Source organism: Gallus gallus, chromosome 1, assembly GCF_016699485.2.
Source record: "Gallus gallus isolate bGalGal1 chromosome 1, bGalGal1.mat.broiler.GRCg7b, whole genome shotgun sequence".
In the NCBI taxonomy this organism is placed as follows: Eukaryota; Metazoa; Chordata; class Aves; order Galliformes; family Phasianidae; genus Gallus; species Gallus gallus.
The window spans coordinates 66210713-66230565 of NC_052532.1; the positions used below are offsets into that span (position 1 = coordinate 66210713).

Here is a 19853-nt window from a genome sequence, read left to right on the forward strand (position 1 = left end):
TGTTCTGTGAGATAAGACTGTCCTAGAATTGCCAACAGGTTGCCATTTTATTTGGGATCTTTGGATCTTTGTTTCTTTGGAGCTTCCATGAATACTTCTTCATGAATACTTCCATGAACTGAGGGGCTCTGTAGGGAAACTGGTGAGATGCTTCCATCAAACTGAAAGTAGTTACCTATCATCTGAGCACTTGGAAACAAAATAACATAGGAATTTTGCTTGGCCCCTTTCGGATATTTTGTAATTTTAAAAGCACTTCTATATGTTGGGATTGGGCAAAATCAGCAGCAGTGTATTTTGGAGGAAGAGCATAGGCCAGGAAATGAGCATACTGCTCACATTAGTTGGGCTCTTGCGTCCTGACAGAGCATTGCTGCTGTCTTTCTGTTCTCCTAGTCTTGTTGCAGAGGTTTAGAAAAGAGCAGGCCTTATATTTATCTTTGCTTGATTTTTTTTGTTGTTGTTAAACTTCAACCTTTTTAAACACTAATGCAGAAGAGTGCAGCTAGCTTTTTCGGCACCCACAATTTCAAGAGCAAAATCATGCAGAAGTTCTTTCTAACTGCAAGCTTACAGTTAGGGATTGAATATGTTATCATACTATATATTTAAGGAACAAGGAGTAAATTGGAACTGTGCTCAGAAGGTGAACTCCCTGCTCCTGTTTCAGATGCCTGGAGAGCACCTCCAAGTGCTGCAGCCCAATAGTGCAGCAGCACCGTCTGGCATCCCTGCCCTTCTCCTCTTCCATCATGCCCTCCCTCACACACTTCATTGGATGTAGCTGTACCTCAAAATGCAAACTTTGCACAAGATGGATAGCCGTGGAGCATCTGTAGGCTTGTTAAGTCAAACTCTGATAAACGAGCTGTACCCAGTGCATACCTTGCAGACAGCATGCCGGAGTATTCACCGACCTTAAGGCTCAATCAGATCATGTAGGGAGAGTGTGGTTCTGAATGTGACTGCCTCCAACTTCGACAGCTGCGCTTACTGCATAAAAGGAAGAGCTGTTAAGCCTGTGCCCTTTGCACTCTCAGCTCTGTTTCTCTAAGAGGTTTATACATGATTCAAGAAAAATCTGCAACAGGATAGCTCCCTTCCCCACTGGTGTACCAAGCAAGAGGAAATGTTCTTTTATATCTGAGACTGGTGGCAGCATTTTTAAATGATAACTAACATACACTTTTGTGAACTCCATCATTATGAGTTTGATGGTAAGTAGGGTTTTTTTGAGGAAAAACTGTTGATGTGCATCATAGAACCATTTGGATGAGATAGTCAGCTTATTCCTGATAATTTATCTGCATGCAGGCTGCTTTGGAAATGAGAACTAAGTTAAAGCCAGTAAACCAAAGAGTTTGGTAAAGCTAAGTACTGGAAAAGTTCAAGTGCTTATTCAAGCTTCTCCAAGCTCTCAGGATCTGCTGTGCCTAGGAAGTGATGCAGAACCCCCCTTTGCTTGTGGTAGACAGGCTCAGCCGCATGGGGTTTTCCTGCAAAACTCAAGAGGATAATCCATCTTGCACTGTTTCAGTGGTGATACATCTGGTTATAGACAGGGCATAGAAGTGATTCATAATGAAAGTGAATGTGAGGGGAGAGAAATTTATCCTAATGCTCCGTAAAGTGTGAGTGTACCCAGTTGAGCAGATTAGCCTCATTTCTAAATGTCTCAAGAAAATCTTTGGGAAATGACTTTCGTGAATTTGAACTGTTCTTTGAATTGCAGATGCAGGGACATCACAGTGAGGGAAGCATTTCTGTATTCATATTGTTCTCTTTTCTGTTTTCTTGTATAATACAATCCAGTGACATTATTAGGCTACACAGAATAGTTGTAAAGTCTCTGGTTGCCATGTGAAATCCGAAAGTTTCTTAGTTTGTTGATCTTTTACAGTCTTCGAGAGAGTGGAACAGATCAACAAAACAGCAATCTTTCTTTCAGGAAGACGCTCAAAAGATTTTTTTTCAACTGGAGCCACTTTATTATAATTCAGCATCATGTCATTTTCTTAGCTTCGCAAAAGGCACAGTGCCTAACATTTTGAAATGTTAGTATTGCTTTCTTGAAAGATTTATTTTTAAACATATGATTGTCAGGAAGATAGAATGTTTATGAGTAATATGCACAGGGAAAACAAAAACAATTGGAAAATGGAACACCTTTGTATTTGCGAAGTCCAACAATTCAGAGGGAAGAGAGGTATTTTGAAGAGAACGTTGGAATTAATTGCCCTGGCATCTTGTTCTGGCAATGTCTGTAGACACCACTGCAACCTGACAGATTAATTGGCAGCACGCACTAGCCTGTTGCAATCCTGGGTTCACAGATAGTTCTGAGTATGTGAATGATGGACGGGCTGTTAGGAAGGTTGGGTAAACAGTCCAGACAGGAACACAAACCACTGCCTGAGTATCGTATCAGTCCAGGCTGACCCTTTCCTAAGGTCCGGATAAGTTCAATCTAAAGTTTTCCCTCTTTTCCCCTGTGGCTGCTTCCCAAAATACCGCCTTTTAAGACAGAAAAAGGGCAAAGTTGCCCATGTGCCTGCACTTTGAGTTCAGGCGGGAAGTAGAGTAAAACAATAATTATACTGCGCAAGAGCATGTATCATCTAAACTTCCAGTCCAGCTTTGCAGTCCCAGGGACATAGGGAATTGAAGTATTCTTCAGATGTGCATCCAGTTTTATTATGCTCAACTAAAGCAATCTTTTCAACACTACAGAGTTAGCTCATCACTGAGTAATAAGCATGTTTTAAAAAAGACTTGATAGAGCCTGCAACGGTACTGCTTCCAAAAAAAATAGTATTGTGTATTTTTGACTATCTGACTCAGAAAACTGTTGTGAATTAATTGTTATGGAGCTTCCCTATCAGCCCTTTAAATTACCCGCAAACTTTGCATTTACAGTATTTAATGATTTTCCTGATGCAAATCCTGACATCTTCCCCATGTAGGACAAAACGACACTGGAGACCCTGACTCAGCAACTGGCAGTAAAACAGAGTGAAGACGGGAAGTTTAGCCACGCAATGATGGATTTCAACATGAGTGGAGATTCTGATGGTCAGTACAAATTACTTCTCCTTGTTTCTAGTGTTGTGTGTATGTATCTTTGTCATCTGGAGGACAGTCCGAGTGTTTGGGAGGTCTGTGAGGAGGTGAAGGGTTAGCAATATGTGGCTATGGCAGGAAAAAAACGATTCATCATGTGGTGTTTTAAGTCTGGAGGTGATTTTTAGCCTTCTTTTTCATATGCTCTATATCTCAGGGAGGAAACAAAAATGTATTTCTGATGGTGAAAATGAATTAAGGAAGCAAGTAGGTGTGGGATGAGATCCATGAATTACAGACTTGGTCATCTTCAGATGGTATGCACTCTGTCTCTGTAGGAACTTGCCTGGGTTTGATGAAGCAAGCCTAATGCTCTTTTCTTTCTCTGCCATTGTTTGTATTGTTACGGAGAGGTAGGCATTAAAACAGATGTTCAAATGTCCACTTGGTAGCCAGAGGATTGATTAAGAGGAAACACCTGATGTTGCCTTATATCACACCACTGACATCACATTCTGTAATCATGAAAGGAAGAAAGTAAGAAGAAAATCTACACTGATAAGTGTTGATTTTAAGTTATTAAGTGGTTAAAGATGTTTTCAAAAAGCTGTCTAATCCTTTATGTTGAAAAAAAAAATGGAACACTTCATCAAGTCTGTGTTATGTGATGCTGAGTAAATAGAAGAACTAAAAATTAGACATGATACAGTATATGGTATTTTCTACTGCTTCAAGTAAAAGAAACAGCACTAACCCATGGAGAACATGAGAGACTCATTTAATATGCGGCACTTCACTTTGGCTATTCATGGCAGAAGCAGGTGTATAATGAAACACAAGCTGGGAGTGATTTTCTTTCTCTTTTTAGGAAGTGCAGGAGTTTCAGAATCAAGAATTTATCGGGAATCCAGAGGGCGTGGCAGTAATGAGCCTCATATCAAGCGCCCAATGAATGCATTCATGGTGTGGGCTAAAGATGAACGGAGGAAGATCCTTCAAGCCTTCCCTGACATGCACAACTCCAATATCAGCAAGATACTAGGTAAGTTTGGCATCATTTCTTTTTCTTGTCACAAAACTCAGCACTTTTGATGGAATAAAGTGGGGCACCTGACACAACTGAATAACTGTCTTTAGGTTCTGTTTAGCTTGTTGGCTTCTGCATCAAGGACAGCAGCTATACAAGCTGCCACCACGCTGCCCGGTGCAGTATATTGACCGTAACCTGAAGTGCTCCTGTATCTTTGTAATTACTCAGGTTGTGGTGTTGATTTTGGTGTGAAAATGTGAACTAATGGATTCATTTTATTAAGCCGTTGAACAAGCACAGAATGACTGCTATCATGTATTTGCCCATGTATTTCATCTAACTAGAAGCACACCACAGTATTTGATGTGTGTCTTAGCACTGCCTGTTCAAAGCAGTGGTCATAGGGAAAAGATCCTAAAATACATCCTTTTATTTTATGCATTAACAGTTTTAAATTATTCTTACTATGGTCCTGTTACATTAAATTTTCGCTTAGCTCACTATCTCTATCTCTATCACAAGCTGCTTTTATTCTAAATATTCTGAGAAGAATCCTGAAATCTAAAAAGAAATATCAGAATTAATTTCCATATTCTCTAGTCTTCACATCCCAAGCAATATTTGTCATGAGCATCGCCTACCAAATTTCATGCCGTAGTCTTCCAATTTTTCTGTTCTTACTCAAATTCCCGGGACTACATTCTATCTTAAGTTATCCCTGTGTAATGCTGAATGACACAGAAGGTGAATAACTGGGGATTTTTTAGGCCAGTGAATTATTCTTCTTCAGAAAAAAATAAAGAAATGTCTGTGACCAACTCAGAGATGGTGTGTTTTTACTGATACAGACTGTGTAACAGAATCTAAGCATACATCCTGCCAGTGGGTAAAAGCTTAACCAGGGACCTTGATTAGCTGAGCTACATGTCTGGCTGGTTTTGGAGACAACAGGAGGCATGTAACGTGGTGATAATGGCACCATTAACCAGGTGCAGGGCTGGTAAATATGCTGAGTTTAGTCTGTTCAAAGATTTGATGTTCGGCTTGATTTGGGGTGGTGTTATGAGAAGTTAGCAGAATGCAAGTGGAAATTAGATAAAATTGCTTGGAGAGGCAGAATGCATTGGCTGTGGATGGCAGACATGATGAAATTAACCCATGATTAAAAGGGTGGTACATGATGATTAGATTAGTTATGGGAGCAGGATTAGAAGGGTAAATTGTTTATGTTGATGTTAAAATAGCCATATACTGGTTAAAAGGGATTATACTGGTTACAGGTGTATGATGTGATTAGGCTGAGAACAGAGCAGTAATGGTTTTGGTCTGTTTCTAAATTGAGAGAGGGCCTGGTTAAACCTGTTTTTAAATAATCAGCTTCAGAAATCTACAAGATCATTCTGAATGGCCCTTTTCATATAGAAAGTACAAAGAGAGCTTGATGTTTTCCCTCTTAACTGATTGTTTTGGATAACAACCTCCGACAGCACGCTGCTAATTCATTCTGCTTAAAACAGGCGTTTGAGCTGGGCTGACATTTTACGCAGTCTCTGGGGATCCTGGTTGACATTTTAAAGGGCTTCTAAGCATTTTATAATACCCTAAAATCTGGTTTTAATAAGCCATTCTGCTGAAATTGTTAACATAAGGAATCACCTTTTACTATTTGGCGCTAGATCAGGGAGATATGGGGACATCTTTTTCTGATTAGATATACAGTAGTTGGAGTAAAATGTGCAAATTCATTACAGATCCTGTTGAGGTGACAGACAGTATAGCTGACTCCAAACTCTTTACTGTTTCGCTGTCAGATATGGGGAAAAGCAAGGTTTAAAGTAGGAAGAGATGATGTTTCTATTTCCTTCCAGCATCACGTTTGATTTTTTTTTCTTCCTCCTCTGCAATAAAGAGGGATGCCCAATGCCTTCTTCCCTGGCAGGAATGTTGCAAAGGTCTTCCCTCAATTGCAAAAGGCCAGTCTTTTGAAGTCAGCAGGGAGCTCTCTGTTAACTAGCATAGGGTGAGCAGCCTGAAACTTACAGTTCAGACAAGTGTTAGGGGCTCTTTATTAGAACTCTGCCATTTTTCCTTACCGTTTTTTAAGCTGTGCTGTTGCCATTGAGGTCAGAGGGTTTGCTGTCACCAGGAATGGCTTAGATAGGTTGTCACTCATCGAGGGTCATTTTTATAGTAAAATGAGAGGAGAAGCCCTTCCCAGCACTCACATTCTCTGGGGATTATGTTTGACACTGTGGTATTATGTTTTGAGCATAAAAATTAGATACATGGATTTGTCACTAAATTCATCTGTGCATACGTTTGTCATCCATCTGTTCATTGCAACTTAAATTTGTGGATAATGATTTTTTTTTTTAGTAAATTGTTTAAAAGAAGTGCTAAAATGGGTCTGCTGGACCCTATCAATTTAATAATGCATTGTTTAGATATTTTTGTAAATATTTTAATTAATTTCACTGAGAAATTTACATAAGGAGATGAGAAGGAAATTAGTACCTTCAGAAATCTTTTCACGGATGTGCATGTGTGTGAATGCAGACCTATATGCATGCCTATAATGCATACGTACGCATTGTATATGTGCTTGTGTGTATACCTGTATTCTTTAAATGTAAAATCAGCCTGCTGCAGATACCCAGATAGAAAGATGTCAGTCCCATAGACTAAAAGTTAGGCAGCATTACAAGCAGCTGAAAATTCTCGCTTGAAATTCTCGCTTGAAACTTGGCTTGAAATCGGCAGTCGGTAGAGCTATGAGCCCCACTGAAGCACAGGCACGTGTGCAGTGATGGGTGTCAGTCTGTCTGTGTCTGTCTGTACTGCCGATCCCTGCTCAGCTGGCTGGCTGTCCTCACTGTCGCCAGAAATGGCTCACGTGGGCACGGCTCTGAACTTCCCTAGTTTGTGCTGGTGCTGCAAAGTCTAGTGATTTTATTGTTTATTTTCTAAACACTTCAGGCACCAGATCGGGGAGAGCTGTGTGAGAATCCTACCCGTCGTTATGTATGTGTGTAGGGAGGGGACGGGCTCTTGTTTTCGTACTCACAGAGAAAAGCCTTGCATCCTTGACCCACTCGGAGCTTTCCAACACAGATGGTGAGCAGAAAGCTCACCAACGAGTGTAAATCTTCCCTTAAAAAGAAACGTTTTTCAAGATTCTTCAATTACACCCTATCTGGGCTTGGGCTGGCACTTGGCATAGGTTCCTGTGCCTGCATGTGTGTTTATTGACATACAAAAAAACTGCAGATAAATGTATTACAGATATATTTTGTCCAAACAGAAGGTACTATCAACCAGTTCAGTGTGCCGATTGATTATCCTTATTCATACCTTAGCTTACAAATGCAAGGCTCAGAGTAATAGATTCTTCAGAATTTCAAAAGTTTTATTTAAGACCAGTTAGAGAGCTGCCTGGATTTTGCATATTAGTAAGAAAACAAGTGAAAATGCTCGAATGTAAAAACCTGGGGTTTATCATCAGAAAATGTGCCCATTATCAACATTTATTTTGACATCGCTGTTTGTTTAATTATTTATGATACTTCAAAACATACTAGTAAGTGATATTAAATGTATTTTGTAAAAACAATAAAATCAGAGTAAGAGGAGATATCACTGCAGAAGGCAGCTATTAAAAATTTGCTAGGAAGAGAGGTGAGACTGCCAGGATTTTTGTTGTATTGAGTTTGCAGCTTAGGAAGGAAAAACATAATGAGTGACATTTATGTATAAATATTGTATGTGTAACTGCATGTACAAATATTATGCATCAAAATTCCAATTTTTATGGCCCCGATCCTGCAAAGACTTATGTGTTTGCCTAACTGCACCCACTATTTACAGAACTTTTCACGTGAGAGGTAGGAATCTGTCTGCTCAGGTCTGACTGTAGGATTGCAGAGAGATACCACAGCAAAACAGGAATTATGCTGGCACAGGAAAAAAAAATCATGACAATTTTGCAACTACTGATTTTAATTTCTATCTTTCTCTATGTCAGTCTCAAAATATACCTGACTATTAATCAGCCCCTGTGCTGCAGGTCCCCTCACAGTATGTAAAGCAAGTGTCAAGATTTGTTTAAGATGTGTGAGGTTTTTAGCTTTGTTATTCATAAATAAAAACTGTCTCATCGACAGGAACTGGGGTTGGAGTTGTTTTTTTAAGGCACCAGCCCTGTGGCATGTTTGTGGTTAGAGGGCTTTACTAACATTCATTATTTTCTTCATATGCTAAGAAGCCAGTTTGCAGATGTCCAAGAGGCAGAATTTGAAAGTAGACATCTTCCTGTAAGAGCTATGTAAGCTTTGCCTTCAATTTTTGACATCATTCAATCCTATCTGTACTTCCATCTTGTGCGCTAAACCAGCATAAATAGGTTTTCAGTGTTTTGGCAGTCTCCACATGTTTATCACTGTGTCATTTAGTCCAAAATCTAAGAGGCACTACAAGTGGAAAGTTGGTGTCACTTTTTCTAGTCACTTCCTCTGCCAGAAAAAACATGGGATAATTTCTCTGCAGGAGACAAAGTTGCTGACCGCAATTCTGTAGGCAGAGCTTGGCTGCCCCATATAACACAGTGCCGTGTCAGGGATGTTCACACTGAGCTTCTGGATTTGTATGGCATACAAGTGCCATGTAGCAGTTTCAGGTCAAATCCTGGAAACCATCTACTCACACTCATATTGAAATGGAACCATAGAACCATAGAATGGTTTGGGTTGGAAGGGACCTTAAGGATCATAAGCTAATAACGGTTAGCTGAAACAATGAACTGTCTCTTATTCCAGAGCTAGCTGGGGAATCTCTGTGTCTTATATGTGAAAAACCTGACATTTTTTACTCCACTGAAATGTTTGCTAAGAAAGGGCTATCCACTGCTCCTCCTCCAAACAAAGACGCCATGATTTCCAACCACTTGTCACCAGGTGTGATGCCAGCCTGGCTCACTGCCAGCCTGCCAGCCCTTTACTCCAGAAGGTCAAACTGCAGCTTGAAATAAAGATTCAAATAATGATGGGGAAAATGGCATGTAGGTGGTCTGAAGGGGTCATTCTGGAGGGAACCAGATAGCTGTGCTCTCTATATTGAGAGTCTTGGGGGCACAGTGAGCTAAGACAGGCCTGACTAATAGCATGAGCTAAGTGCAGTACGAATAACCACGAGAAATGAAGAACAAGAGGAAGTCAAGTATGACATACAACATTGTGGACCCATTAAATTGAGAAACTATTCAAACTTTTTTTTTGTTTTTCCAGCGGGAAAGTGGTCCATTTTCCAGTAAAATTTTCCTTCTGTGCCACATGTTTCACAGCTTGGACCATTCCTGTTCTTTGAAATGTATCTTACTCTGAAGTACTTCTGTAGTCCATGGAAAAATAAAATAGGATAACTAATTCAAGAAATTTTACTTTCTGTTCCCATACTATGTCTTTTAAGCAATATTAGTTTGTAATTTTCAGGAGGTATTCGAAAAAAAATTATGCAGTCTTCATTATTTCCTTAGCTCAAATATCCACATTAGCATAGGCAGAATGTAAGAAACTGGGCTGCCAGCAATCAAGCCATAGTGCAGCTCTGTGGAGAGGTGTTCCAGCATCCCAATGCTCTTCCCTTCATGACACATACTAAATTCTTTGTTAAGTTAGAGCTGGCAGTGCTCACCGGGACTTGGTCTTGGAGTTAACACCCTGCTGAGACATATGGGATAGCTTATAGCTGTTAAAGGCATTGCTTCAGGGTCTTTGCAGGTTCTTGTGCCCAGCAGCATACTATTTATGATCAATTCAGATTCTGCTTTTCACAAACGTAGCAGCTAGAAAGATGTTATTTGTTATGAAAGACTGAGCTGTTAGACATGCATGCATCCAGAGTAGATCCAGCCATAGTTAGGCACGGTGATCAAATCACAGCACCTGGGAATGCTGTCTCCCCTGTAACGGGAGGGGAAAGCTAAACTGTGGCCAAAGGAAGCTCTCAGCAGAGTAGTCTTGACATACCTAAGGGGTTTCTCATTGCTCACTAACGTACACTGCTCAATTTTCTAGTAAGTGTCATGGATTGCTCATTATCAGGATGATGCTTTTATTGATCACCTGAAAAAAAACATAATAATGGAGAAAAGTTTCCATAAAATAGTGAAAGCTTCCAGTATCATCTCTCTCTGCCTCATGGCCATACTCAAGAGGTTTACAAGGGAAATGCAAACAAGACCTGACCCTTGTCTGGAAACTCTGACAGATTCCCAGCCCAAAGCGATACGACCGTCGGTATCTTGTTCCAAGTGACCTACTTGCTTCTCTGCCTTTCAGTGCTTGTGAGTGAGCAGAACCTCATTTCTTGTTCTACTTTTTTTTTTTGTGGCAGGATCTCGCTGGAAAGCTATGACAAACCTAGAGAAGCAGCCATACTACGAGGAACAGGCCCGACTCAGCAAACAGCACCTGGAGAAGTACCCAGACTACAAATACAAGCCAAGGCCGAAGCGTACCTGCCTTGTAGATGGCAAAAAATTACGCATTGGCGAATACAAGGCTATCATGCGCAACAGACGTCAGGAGATGAGGCAGTATTTTAATGTTGGGTATGGGACCTTTAAAAACTACCATTCATTTCAGAAAAAAAAAAAAAAAAAAAAACACCACATTTTCAGGGAGAATTCTTAATTCACTGTGGTAAATGATATATTTTATTGGCAAGAACATTATATATTGCTAACGGAATGTGAAGCTTATACTTCCAAACAGTGTGTTCCAGGAGGAAGTTAGGCAGCTAGGGATTTTTTGTTGGCTCTGCTATATGTTCATCTTACAACTTCAGCCAACTGTCTCGTTTCCACCCGATCATGCAAAAGAAAAGAAAAAAAAAGCTTAAGAGTTTCCAATGAAATGTAAGCTTCCTAATAAAATCTTGTAAATATTACTTTATAATGGGGCCTCAGAGGGTGTATCTGAATGAATCTGTGGTAGTGTCTATTGATCCAAAAGCCAAAAATACTAGTTTGCATTCAGTATGATCTGTGGCAAGTGGTCTGTAAAAGGACTGCTGAACATATTGAACTTCAGCTGGAATACGAACTTGGCTCACTTAATTCGTATCAGACATAACGTTGCATCCATTGTTCATCACGATGGCATGTGTCATACTAGGGAGTGGATGTCTTCCAATTCAGTAAGCTAAGTGCTTTATGTTGAGTATAAATTTCAAGAAGACTGGTTCTGATAAACACTTAATAGATCTATATGATCAGCTTGATATGATCAGGCTGAAATCTGTCTGGAAAACTCACATCTTTTTCTTCTGCAAATGCTCCTTGGTTTTGGTTAAAGCAGATCAAAAGAATCAGAAATGTTCTGTGATATTTCTTTAATCACTCCAGAAATTGGTAAAAAAATAATAATAATTTTAAAAAAAGGAAAAATAGCAACGAAAACAGGCCTCAGAAATAATGGAATTTATGTTCTGTTTCATCTCAGGCTGAATTTGGAATCACATTAACTGAACTGAGTTGCACATCTCCCTAGTTAATGACTAGAAGTAGCAATAAAGGAGAGAATATCTGTCCAGTAACTGTTAAGTGTCATCAGACTGTGTTTTAAACAGCTACAGTGTGCATTGTTATAATAAGCCGCTCAGCAGAGAAATTTGAGCTGCTTAACCCTGTGGTGCTGGCAGGTCCAGTGATCCCAATGGTAAGCACTGAAACAAACACAGGGAAGTCAGCCAACATTTGGCATCAAGAGATTAAAAAAAGAGGAGGGGTGCTTTCTGGAAAAAGAATAGGTGCAACAGAGCCCCCAAAACACTGCTTATCTGGTTAACATGCATGCTTCATCATGGGAAAAAAATTAACCTTGTAACGCTCTGCACATTATTTTAGCTTTCCAAACAAGGCTGACATTGAAATCAAGACATTTCTGGAGATAATTTGCACTGAGGCAATTAGGGCACAGAATCTGGGGTGAAATCTTTGTAGGAGCTACTGACAAAGCGGCCAGTGACCGCAGTGGGGTCAGTGTTTTATGCTGGGAGTCCCAGCACTGCAGCTGCATTCCTGATTTTGGTTCCCCATCGTCCGCATCACCCTGTGTAGGTCATTTGGGGCTGAACTTCTGAACACAAATCCAGCTCCTAATTGTGCCCCAAAGTAAGTGATGGGGTTTTTTAAGAGCATTTGCTGTGCGAGCTGCTGGGACGTCCTGAAAACCTGTCTGAAAACAGCACAATGGGAAGGACCGAGCATTTTTTGCAACTCTTGCACTTGATGCTTTCATGTCTTAATGACCTCATCTTTAATGGTGGTGTGGTAAACTCACCTCATCCTCCAGAGTGGACATCCTATAGAAGTGGAAAAATACTATTCTTAAATTATTTAATATTTGGGAAGCACTCCGAAAAGCACCATTTAAGTGCAAAGTATTCCTATTGTTAAATATTAAAAGCGATTTAAGTGTGCTGAATCTTGTTACAGAAATGCTGACTCCAGAAAACAAAGCCTTCCTATTGAATTAAGAATAAAATGCAAATTAGATCCGCTCTCTTCTTTAAGAGCTGTGTCTTCAGCTGAGACAACTTAAACTTGTTTCAGCAACAAGGAAATAACGATTGTACTGACAGCGGCCTCGCTTGAATGGCAGGCAGGAAGTAACCGAAAACACAGCTAGCAATTCCAAACAAATGTAAAGCTCTTTGGCTGAGGAGAGTCTTTCAGGATCACTGTACTGTGCAGGGCTTACTGTACAGCCAGGGCATAGCCAGGCAGGGGAACAGGGAAAGGTTTCATTCTTAATTACGAATGTTCATCTCAAGAGACTCTGCCCTGTCTCCTGTGGCAAGGCTTTTCAGTACAGATGGACACACCGCTGATGACATTACAATGTGCAGCATGTACTGAAGAGTATTACTGCAATGGAATTACTTCATGCAGCAAGGAAACAAAAGGAGCATGAATTTTAAACCTCTAGGCTTGTTGGGACCCTGAAGCTTCTCAGGGAAACAAACACTGGTATAACACAGCTAGTGTTCTTGATGCAAAGGGAATTTCTATGGCCTGGAATAATTTGTCTTTCATTGCTGCAGACAGGTTTCCAAGGCTTAGATGCTACATAAAGGCATCTTATAGAGGATTTACTCAAATGCTCATGTTGCTCGCTTGCTTTTTATTTATTTTTAAATAATGCATGCTTCCATTTTAAGTCCGGCTTTTCCCAGTTTTATCCATCCTGCTTCAAAGTTTCTGTTTTTCACCAGTGTCACTCACTTTGGAAACTGTCACCTTCCAGTGGGAGGCCATTAGCGATCATCCTGTAAGCCCACGTTGGCCCCAGAAAGCCCACTCCCCTTCTCCTTAGTAAGGGCCAGGTCCTTGTATTAGCGTAGAGTAGACGTCTCTCATCGGAGAGGCCTTTGCTTTCTCCTCATTCAATGTTACTTCCCTTTGCTTTGCAGACTACCCAGCCTTAGCTTTGTTTCTCCTGTTAGCAAGGCTTGAAGCTGTGTGGTTCAGGTGCAACTGCAGAAGTTCACAAAGGTTGAATTTCCTTAGCAGTGAAGTTGGTTTGGGCTCAGTGTTCGTGTCAAGAGCATCAGTTGTTGAATCTGGAGTATTGATACCAGGGTTGTCATGTATGGGCCATCCAGAAGCTCCTTCTGCATGCCCAAGAGCATGTGCTAATGGGTTTGCCAAGTGCTGTCATTCTTGCTCTCTCTCTCTGCTTCTTCCAGTATTCAAACTTCCTCCTTCTTCTCCATTGCAGGCAACAAGCACAGATTCCCATTGCCACCGCAGGTGTTGTTTACCCAGGAGCCATCGCCATGGCAGGAATGCCTTCCCCACATCTGCCCTCAGAGCACTCAAGTGTGTCCAGCAGCCCCGAGCCCGGGATGCCCGTCATCCAGAGCACTTACGGCATCAAAGGCGAGGAGCCCCATATCAAGGAAGAGATGCAGACCGATGACGTCAATGGAGAAATCTACGATGAATATGATGAGGAAGAGGATGACCCCGATGTGGACTATGGCAGTGACAGTGAAAATCACATTGCGGGGCAAGCCAACTGATCAGGGTCCAAATACCACGTGACCTGCAGGACTTCAAGGAGAAAAGAAAAAATAAATAAAGCCCCATCTGGTTTATCCTTACCAGTGGCCAAGCACATTAACTTTCTCATACACTGACTGTTACTTTAACTGTTAGTCTTAACTAGTTGGGACATCAGCTGACTAATAGACATCAGCCTGCATCAGAAGAAAAAAGGCTCAGAAGAAAGGAAACAAAGACAACGACAACAACAACAGAATAATATAAGCTATGGGTAAAATAATGCCAGTAATTCAGCTGCTATACCCAAGCACTGAAGTCTTACCCGTCAACCTTTTATTATTATTATTTTTTTTTCAAATAAACTTTATGGCTGTTTGTTCTACAATGTTCTAGAAATTCTCACTCAGGTACACAGTGCCAACAAGTGGCTTGTGAATGTGTTTTGTTGTTTTGTGCTACAGTTTAAAGAGAAATAATTTTTTTTTCTTTTTTTTTCTTTTTTTTTTCTTTTTTCTTTTCTTTTTTTTTTTTTGGTAATGCACCTGACAGGAAAGAAGAAAAAGATAAAATTCCTTTTTCCCCTTCTGTCTCCTCCTTCTCCTCCTCCCTGGCACGTTTGGGTCTGAAGCGTGTGTGCGTGTGCGTGTGCGCGTGGCTGGCAAGGAAGGAAGTGGGGAGCCTGTTTCTGTTAACCCCAACAAGCAATTATTTCCTTTCAAGAGCGAACTTCTCTTCATCAGTTGCACATCATACTGAGTCTTTGAGCAAGTGCCAAATTTGTACTACAGCGCTGAACTAGTCCAATTTGCTTATTTTTTTGGTTGGTCTCTGTTTTTGTTTTTCTTTGGGTTTCCTTTCTCTTCCTGCTCTATCTCAATTTAGGACAGTGTTGTATCTTAGACAATCCCTTGAAGAACCTGATATACCAGCAGCTGGTGAGATTAGATTTATATTTTTGGTTTTGGTTTTGCTTTTTAAAGGAAACTGTAGGTGCCATTCTCAGGTGAAAAGAGAGAGAGAGAGAGAGCATAAGAAATTTAGAGAAAAAATATTTTATGATCTTGGATTTTCATGTGTGCGTGTTTATGGTACTAATAAGAATAATATTGGACTATTGTGAGCAAAAAGCATGTTCCAGAATGAAATCCCGCACCCTCCAAAGGACTTGGTCTGCAAGGAGCTTTTGCTTTTCATTTACACTTCAAGTGGCAGCATATAGGACATTAACAAAAAGATTGCTCAAAATAGGGTTTGTTCAACACATGACAGGGCAGCTGGAGATGTTAACGTCTCACTGAGTGTAATTAGGCTACCGTGATGTCCAGTGTTAATGAACTTGTACCTACAGGGCTGCTGAGCACTGATCTCTGATTCAAAAGGCAATTGTGTTGTGTTTTTGGTTTTTTTAACTGGCATTTTTTTTCTCCTTTGCACTTGCAGAAATCCATTTTTATCAGTGGGATGTTTTTGTAGGAAGAAAGAGTAATAGATACAAAGAGATTTTTGCTTTCAAAGTCAAGAATAGAGAACTCAAACCTTTATGGTGCTGAGTTGCCCTAGATGCTGCCTCTCACAGGTGAAAAATTGTCTCCCAGGCTGTGTTCCTTCCAGCGTTGTCCTAGGACCCCTAGGTACGTTGTTGTGCAGTTTTGCCTTCCTTGGGAACAGCAGCCAGGGTGAAGTAGGTGGATTTACGCAAGTGTAATGCTGAGCATATGTTAGCCTGTTGTAATTTCAACAAGGTAACTGAGTATTATGCTTTATTTTGGAAGAAAGGCATAAATACAAGTGAGTTACAGAATCTCTTTTCATCTCCGCACTTTCATCTTCCACTAGAAAGAGAACACCCATGTTCATGTAGCAAAACAGAAGCATTAGATCTAAACCAATCAACCAACCAAAAAGGCTACCTCTGGTTTCAAGCAACAGCTGTCCAGTAGATCTGCAAAGTCCCAGGGTCATACAGACTAAAAGAGCCTTCTTCTGGGTCAGTTTTATAATTCCACCTTCATATTGCTCACTGGTAAATCTCTGCTGCCAGAGAGGCTCATTGCCAGCATTCCCTTAGCCTTGTGGAAATAGCCTTGTGAATCTTTGTACCAGCCAGATCTCAGCCCGAGGGTCTGCCAGAACCAGCACGTTCAGCACTTGGTAATGCTAATTTTGCAAACTTACCTTCATGACGTAAATTTAGGCATCATGGTAACAGCCATTTAATCCACATACAGGGCAGAAGGGGCAGGCAGCAGGAGGGGTTGGGGAGGAGGACGTGGGGTCTTTTCTGCTGGATCACCACTTGAAGTGTAACTTGACCTGTGCAGACCTTGCGCAAAGCAAACAAGCAAATGCCATTGAAGAGTAGGACAATACTCCAACAAGCAGTCTGGATGTGTGATACTTCTACCCGGAGACATCTGTTTTGTTTTTCTCCTTGTTTTCCCTTTTTGATGTCCACCTCTGCCTCACAAAAATTCTTTTCTATTTTCTCTCTCTCAGAAGATTTGCTCTGAAGTTATGCTTGGAGTAGCTGATCATATCCTCCATGTCAGAGAGGGTTCTTTTTGTTTGTGACTGTGTTTTTTGTTTGTTTGTTTGTTTTTGTTTTTTGGGTTTTTTTTTCAGTTAAACTGCCTCTTCTTGCTAGTGTTGTTATGGTAATTATAATAATAATAATAATGGTCAGCTGTTCCCAGATTAGTAAATTATGTATAATTTATTTTATTCCCCCCCCTCCTTTTTTAACTTTATTTTATTCTGTTCTAATTTGGCAGTGCAGCAAATGAAGCTGTTAGGCTATTTAAAATTGATACCCCTCCCCACCTTGCCTTTTTATATATATATAAATATATATATATACATATGGAAACAAATAGCTTCTTCTTCTGCTCACACCATTCCTCTTTCTGTTATTTTAATTTTGGCCCCAGCCATGTCAACTTCTGATGTTTATTATGATGGAGTGAATTAATGGGAGTGTTGTTTTCAATCTTAATTAACTTCTGCTCTCTCATCACTCATTTTAGTTATTTAATTACACCAGTCATCTAGAGCCAATTTTTTTGAAGCACTCTGTTTAGATAAGAAGTAAAAAAAAAATAAAAAAAAAATAGGCAATTGTTTTTATATCATTATTATGTACAATGTGAAAACAGATATTTGCTCCTTTTTTTTCTTTCTTTCTTTTTTTTTTTTTTTTTTTTACTTTTAAATTTGTTCCCTGTCTTTGTGAACAAATTACTTCTGACTCTTGTGGGTTCACCTCACATTTGCTGGATGCTTAATTTCCACCATGTTATAGAGACTCTCTGGTTTAATGGTGTAACGTTGGGCTACCAGAATACTTTGTTTTAGCTCCAGGTAGGTGCCACTGCAGCAAGCATGATTGGAGCAAGCCTTGGATGTGTGGGCTAGAAAGCCAGCCTCGGTGAAGTCGATGGGACAAAGGTCCCTTCACTTCAGCCGGGCTAAATTTCAGCCCCGGCCTATGGGCAGTGCTGCAGGAGATGCTCTGGAGATGCTCTGGAGGTGGCCCCATCTCGGTCTGGTGCTGGAGCAAGGCTGGTGTCAGGGCAGCAGAATAAGTTCTGTGCTCGCTGCTCACCATGTAGGCCTGGGCTAAGTCTCAGGCCAATGCTGGGTTTGTCATCTGCACATTTCTGTCTGAGGGACTGTGCTGGAGCCTGCGTTTGGTCAGGTTTGTTGAAGGGGTAGCTGGAGTGAACTGTCTGCCACCTGCGTTTCGATACTGAACCTGATGCAGCAATGATAAAATGAAAAAAAAGAAAAAAAGAAAAAAAAAAAAAAAAGGCTCTGGGGTCCCAAACCAGCAAAACACTTGTGCCTGTGCTAAGGTTTTGTTGGGCCAAAGTATGAGCACCCATCTGTCCTTCAAGTAGAAGACCAGATTTGAAGACGAGGCCCTGTTTGTCCCTCTTTCATTTCTCAGAAAAACAAACCAACAAAAAAAGCAGAACGCGTAAAAATAGATCTTCTTGTCTTGTTTCTTTCTTTCTTTTTTTTTTTTTTCCTGGGTTCTGTGCCCTAGAGCATGTAGGCAAACCAGGTTAGAAGAGGTTAGGCTTGTATTAACCTACAAGCGCGTGGAGGCCAGTGCGGCGTGGCGGCCTCGCTCTCCTCTGACATTGGGGAGCCTCTTGCGTCAGTGCGCTCGGTAGCTTAGAGAAGAACAATACCAGCAGTGGGGAAAAGGGGAAAAGAAGAGAAAAACTGAGACACTTGCTTCTAAGCTCAATTAAATAACACAGAGTATATCCTTTTTCAATTTATTCATGCCTTATATTAGTAAAATAGGATTTTTAAGTGCATTTAACATCTTTATTTAACCGTTCCGCTGTATTAATCAGGCCCCCAGAAAAGAACACTGGCTATTATTATAGCATTTAATTAGTTTTGTAACCAAATCCTCTTATTACAAATGCATATGGAAGAAATTCTTTCTTCGAATACATTATTTCAAAGATTTGGTTACTGCAGTAGACTCTCTCTTTAATTAAATCATTTTTTAGAAAGTAAATTGTCTTTAACCTTTTTACAGCACATTTTCAGAGCTTTTTCTTTTTAATCCAAAGAGATGAGCTGTTATTGTCCCCGAAGAAGCCTCTGACATCACGTTTGTAACATCAAAAATAATTATACTCCGTGGAAACGTAGACCTTACTTAGCAAGAATTCATCTGCTAGAATGAATGGCAACTATATAATATCCTGTGCATTTAAGGGCATGATTTATCAGATAGGAAGTATTTTTGTCTGCCCATTTCTTGGTAGAATCATATCTTCAATTTTGCAAAGAAATGTGTGTAATTCACTGGATGTGGATTCAAGTGTATCCTCAATTCACAGGGCATGGGCTGGATGTTTAGCTTGGTTTATATTTACATTTTTTCAACTTTATCTTAACTTGTCAGTTTCCCAGATTGAAGAACATGTCAAGTTCATTTTTTTCTACTGACTGATTTCTCTACTCCCCAGTGTTTTTGCCACTGGTTTGCTGAAACAGTATTTATATAGCTCCGTTGGCTCTAAAGCTCCTACTCCTTTAATGTTTTGGATTTTACAAGTGAAATGAAAATAGAAAAGAAATAGAGACAATCAAATGCCTGGAGCTTAAAACAAAGTATGCGCAACCTACCATCTCACTTGAAATTTAATAAAAGAAATAATTATGTAAATATAACATAGAGTTATAGATTTATATTTTGTTCATAACACATAGTGTAATATAAGTTGTATATTTTCATGTTTTGGTTTTATGTTATCATTCATGCCACAATAAATGAAAAAAACAGGAGTTGATGTACTCTTTAAAAAAATACAATATGTGGGTTGCCACCATCCTGGGTTTTTGGTTTTTTTTTGTTTTGGTTTTGTTTTTTTGGTTTTTGTTTCTTTTGCATTCCCCTTTTTCAGTATTATTGCCCTGCAAGGCACCAATAAAACAGCAAATGTGTTCTTTACCTATACTGTGTTCTGTTTCCCACTTATTGTAGTGAAGATTGCGCTATTTAATTTTGTTGCCAGGAGAGCAAAACAGCTGGGCTCAAGGAGCAAAAATATAGATAGATAGATAGATTTAGGTTCAGCTTTCCTGTCCATTCCAGAATTCAATCTTTTCAACTTTCACAGGAGGAAAAAAGTCACCCCGTCTTTAAAATACCAATATTAAACTAGAAAAAAAATC

General features: G+C 40.0%; 1 protein-coding gene across 26 annotated transcripts in view; it reads left to right on the plus strand.

Moving 5' to 3' along the window:
* Positions 1–19633, plus strand: part of SOX5 (SRY-box 5) — a 641599-nt gene extending 621966 nt beyond the window's left edge. For all 26 annotated transcript variants that reach the window (NM_001397975.1, NM_001397977.1, XM_046939364.1 and 23 more), the window contains 4 exons: positions 2964–3072; positions 3929–4102; positions 10478–10694; positions 13867–19633. In NM_001397975.1, coding sequence (NP_001384904.1) covers positions 2964–3072; positions 3929–4102; positions 10478–10694; positions 13867–14170 — 804 coding nt within the window. In that variant the 3' untranslated portion in view covers positions 14171–19633. The remainder of the gene's footprint in view (positions 1–2963; positions 3073–3928; positions 4103–10477; positions 10695–13866) is intronic.
* Positions 19634–19853: the final 220 nt, after the last annotated feature.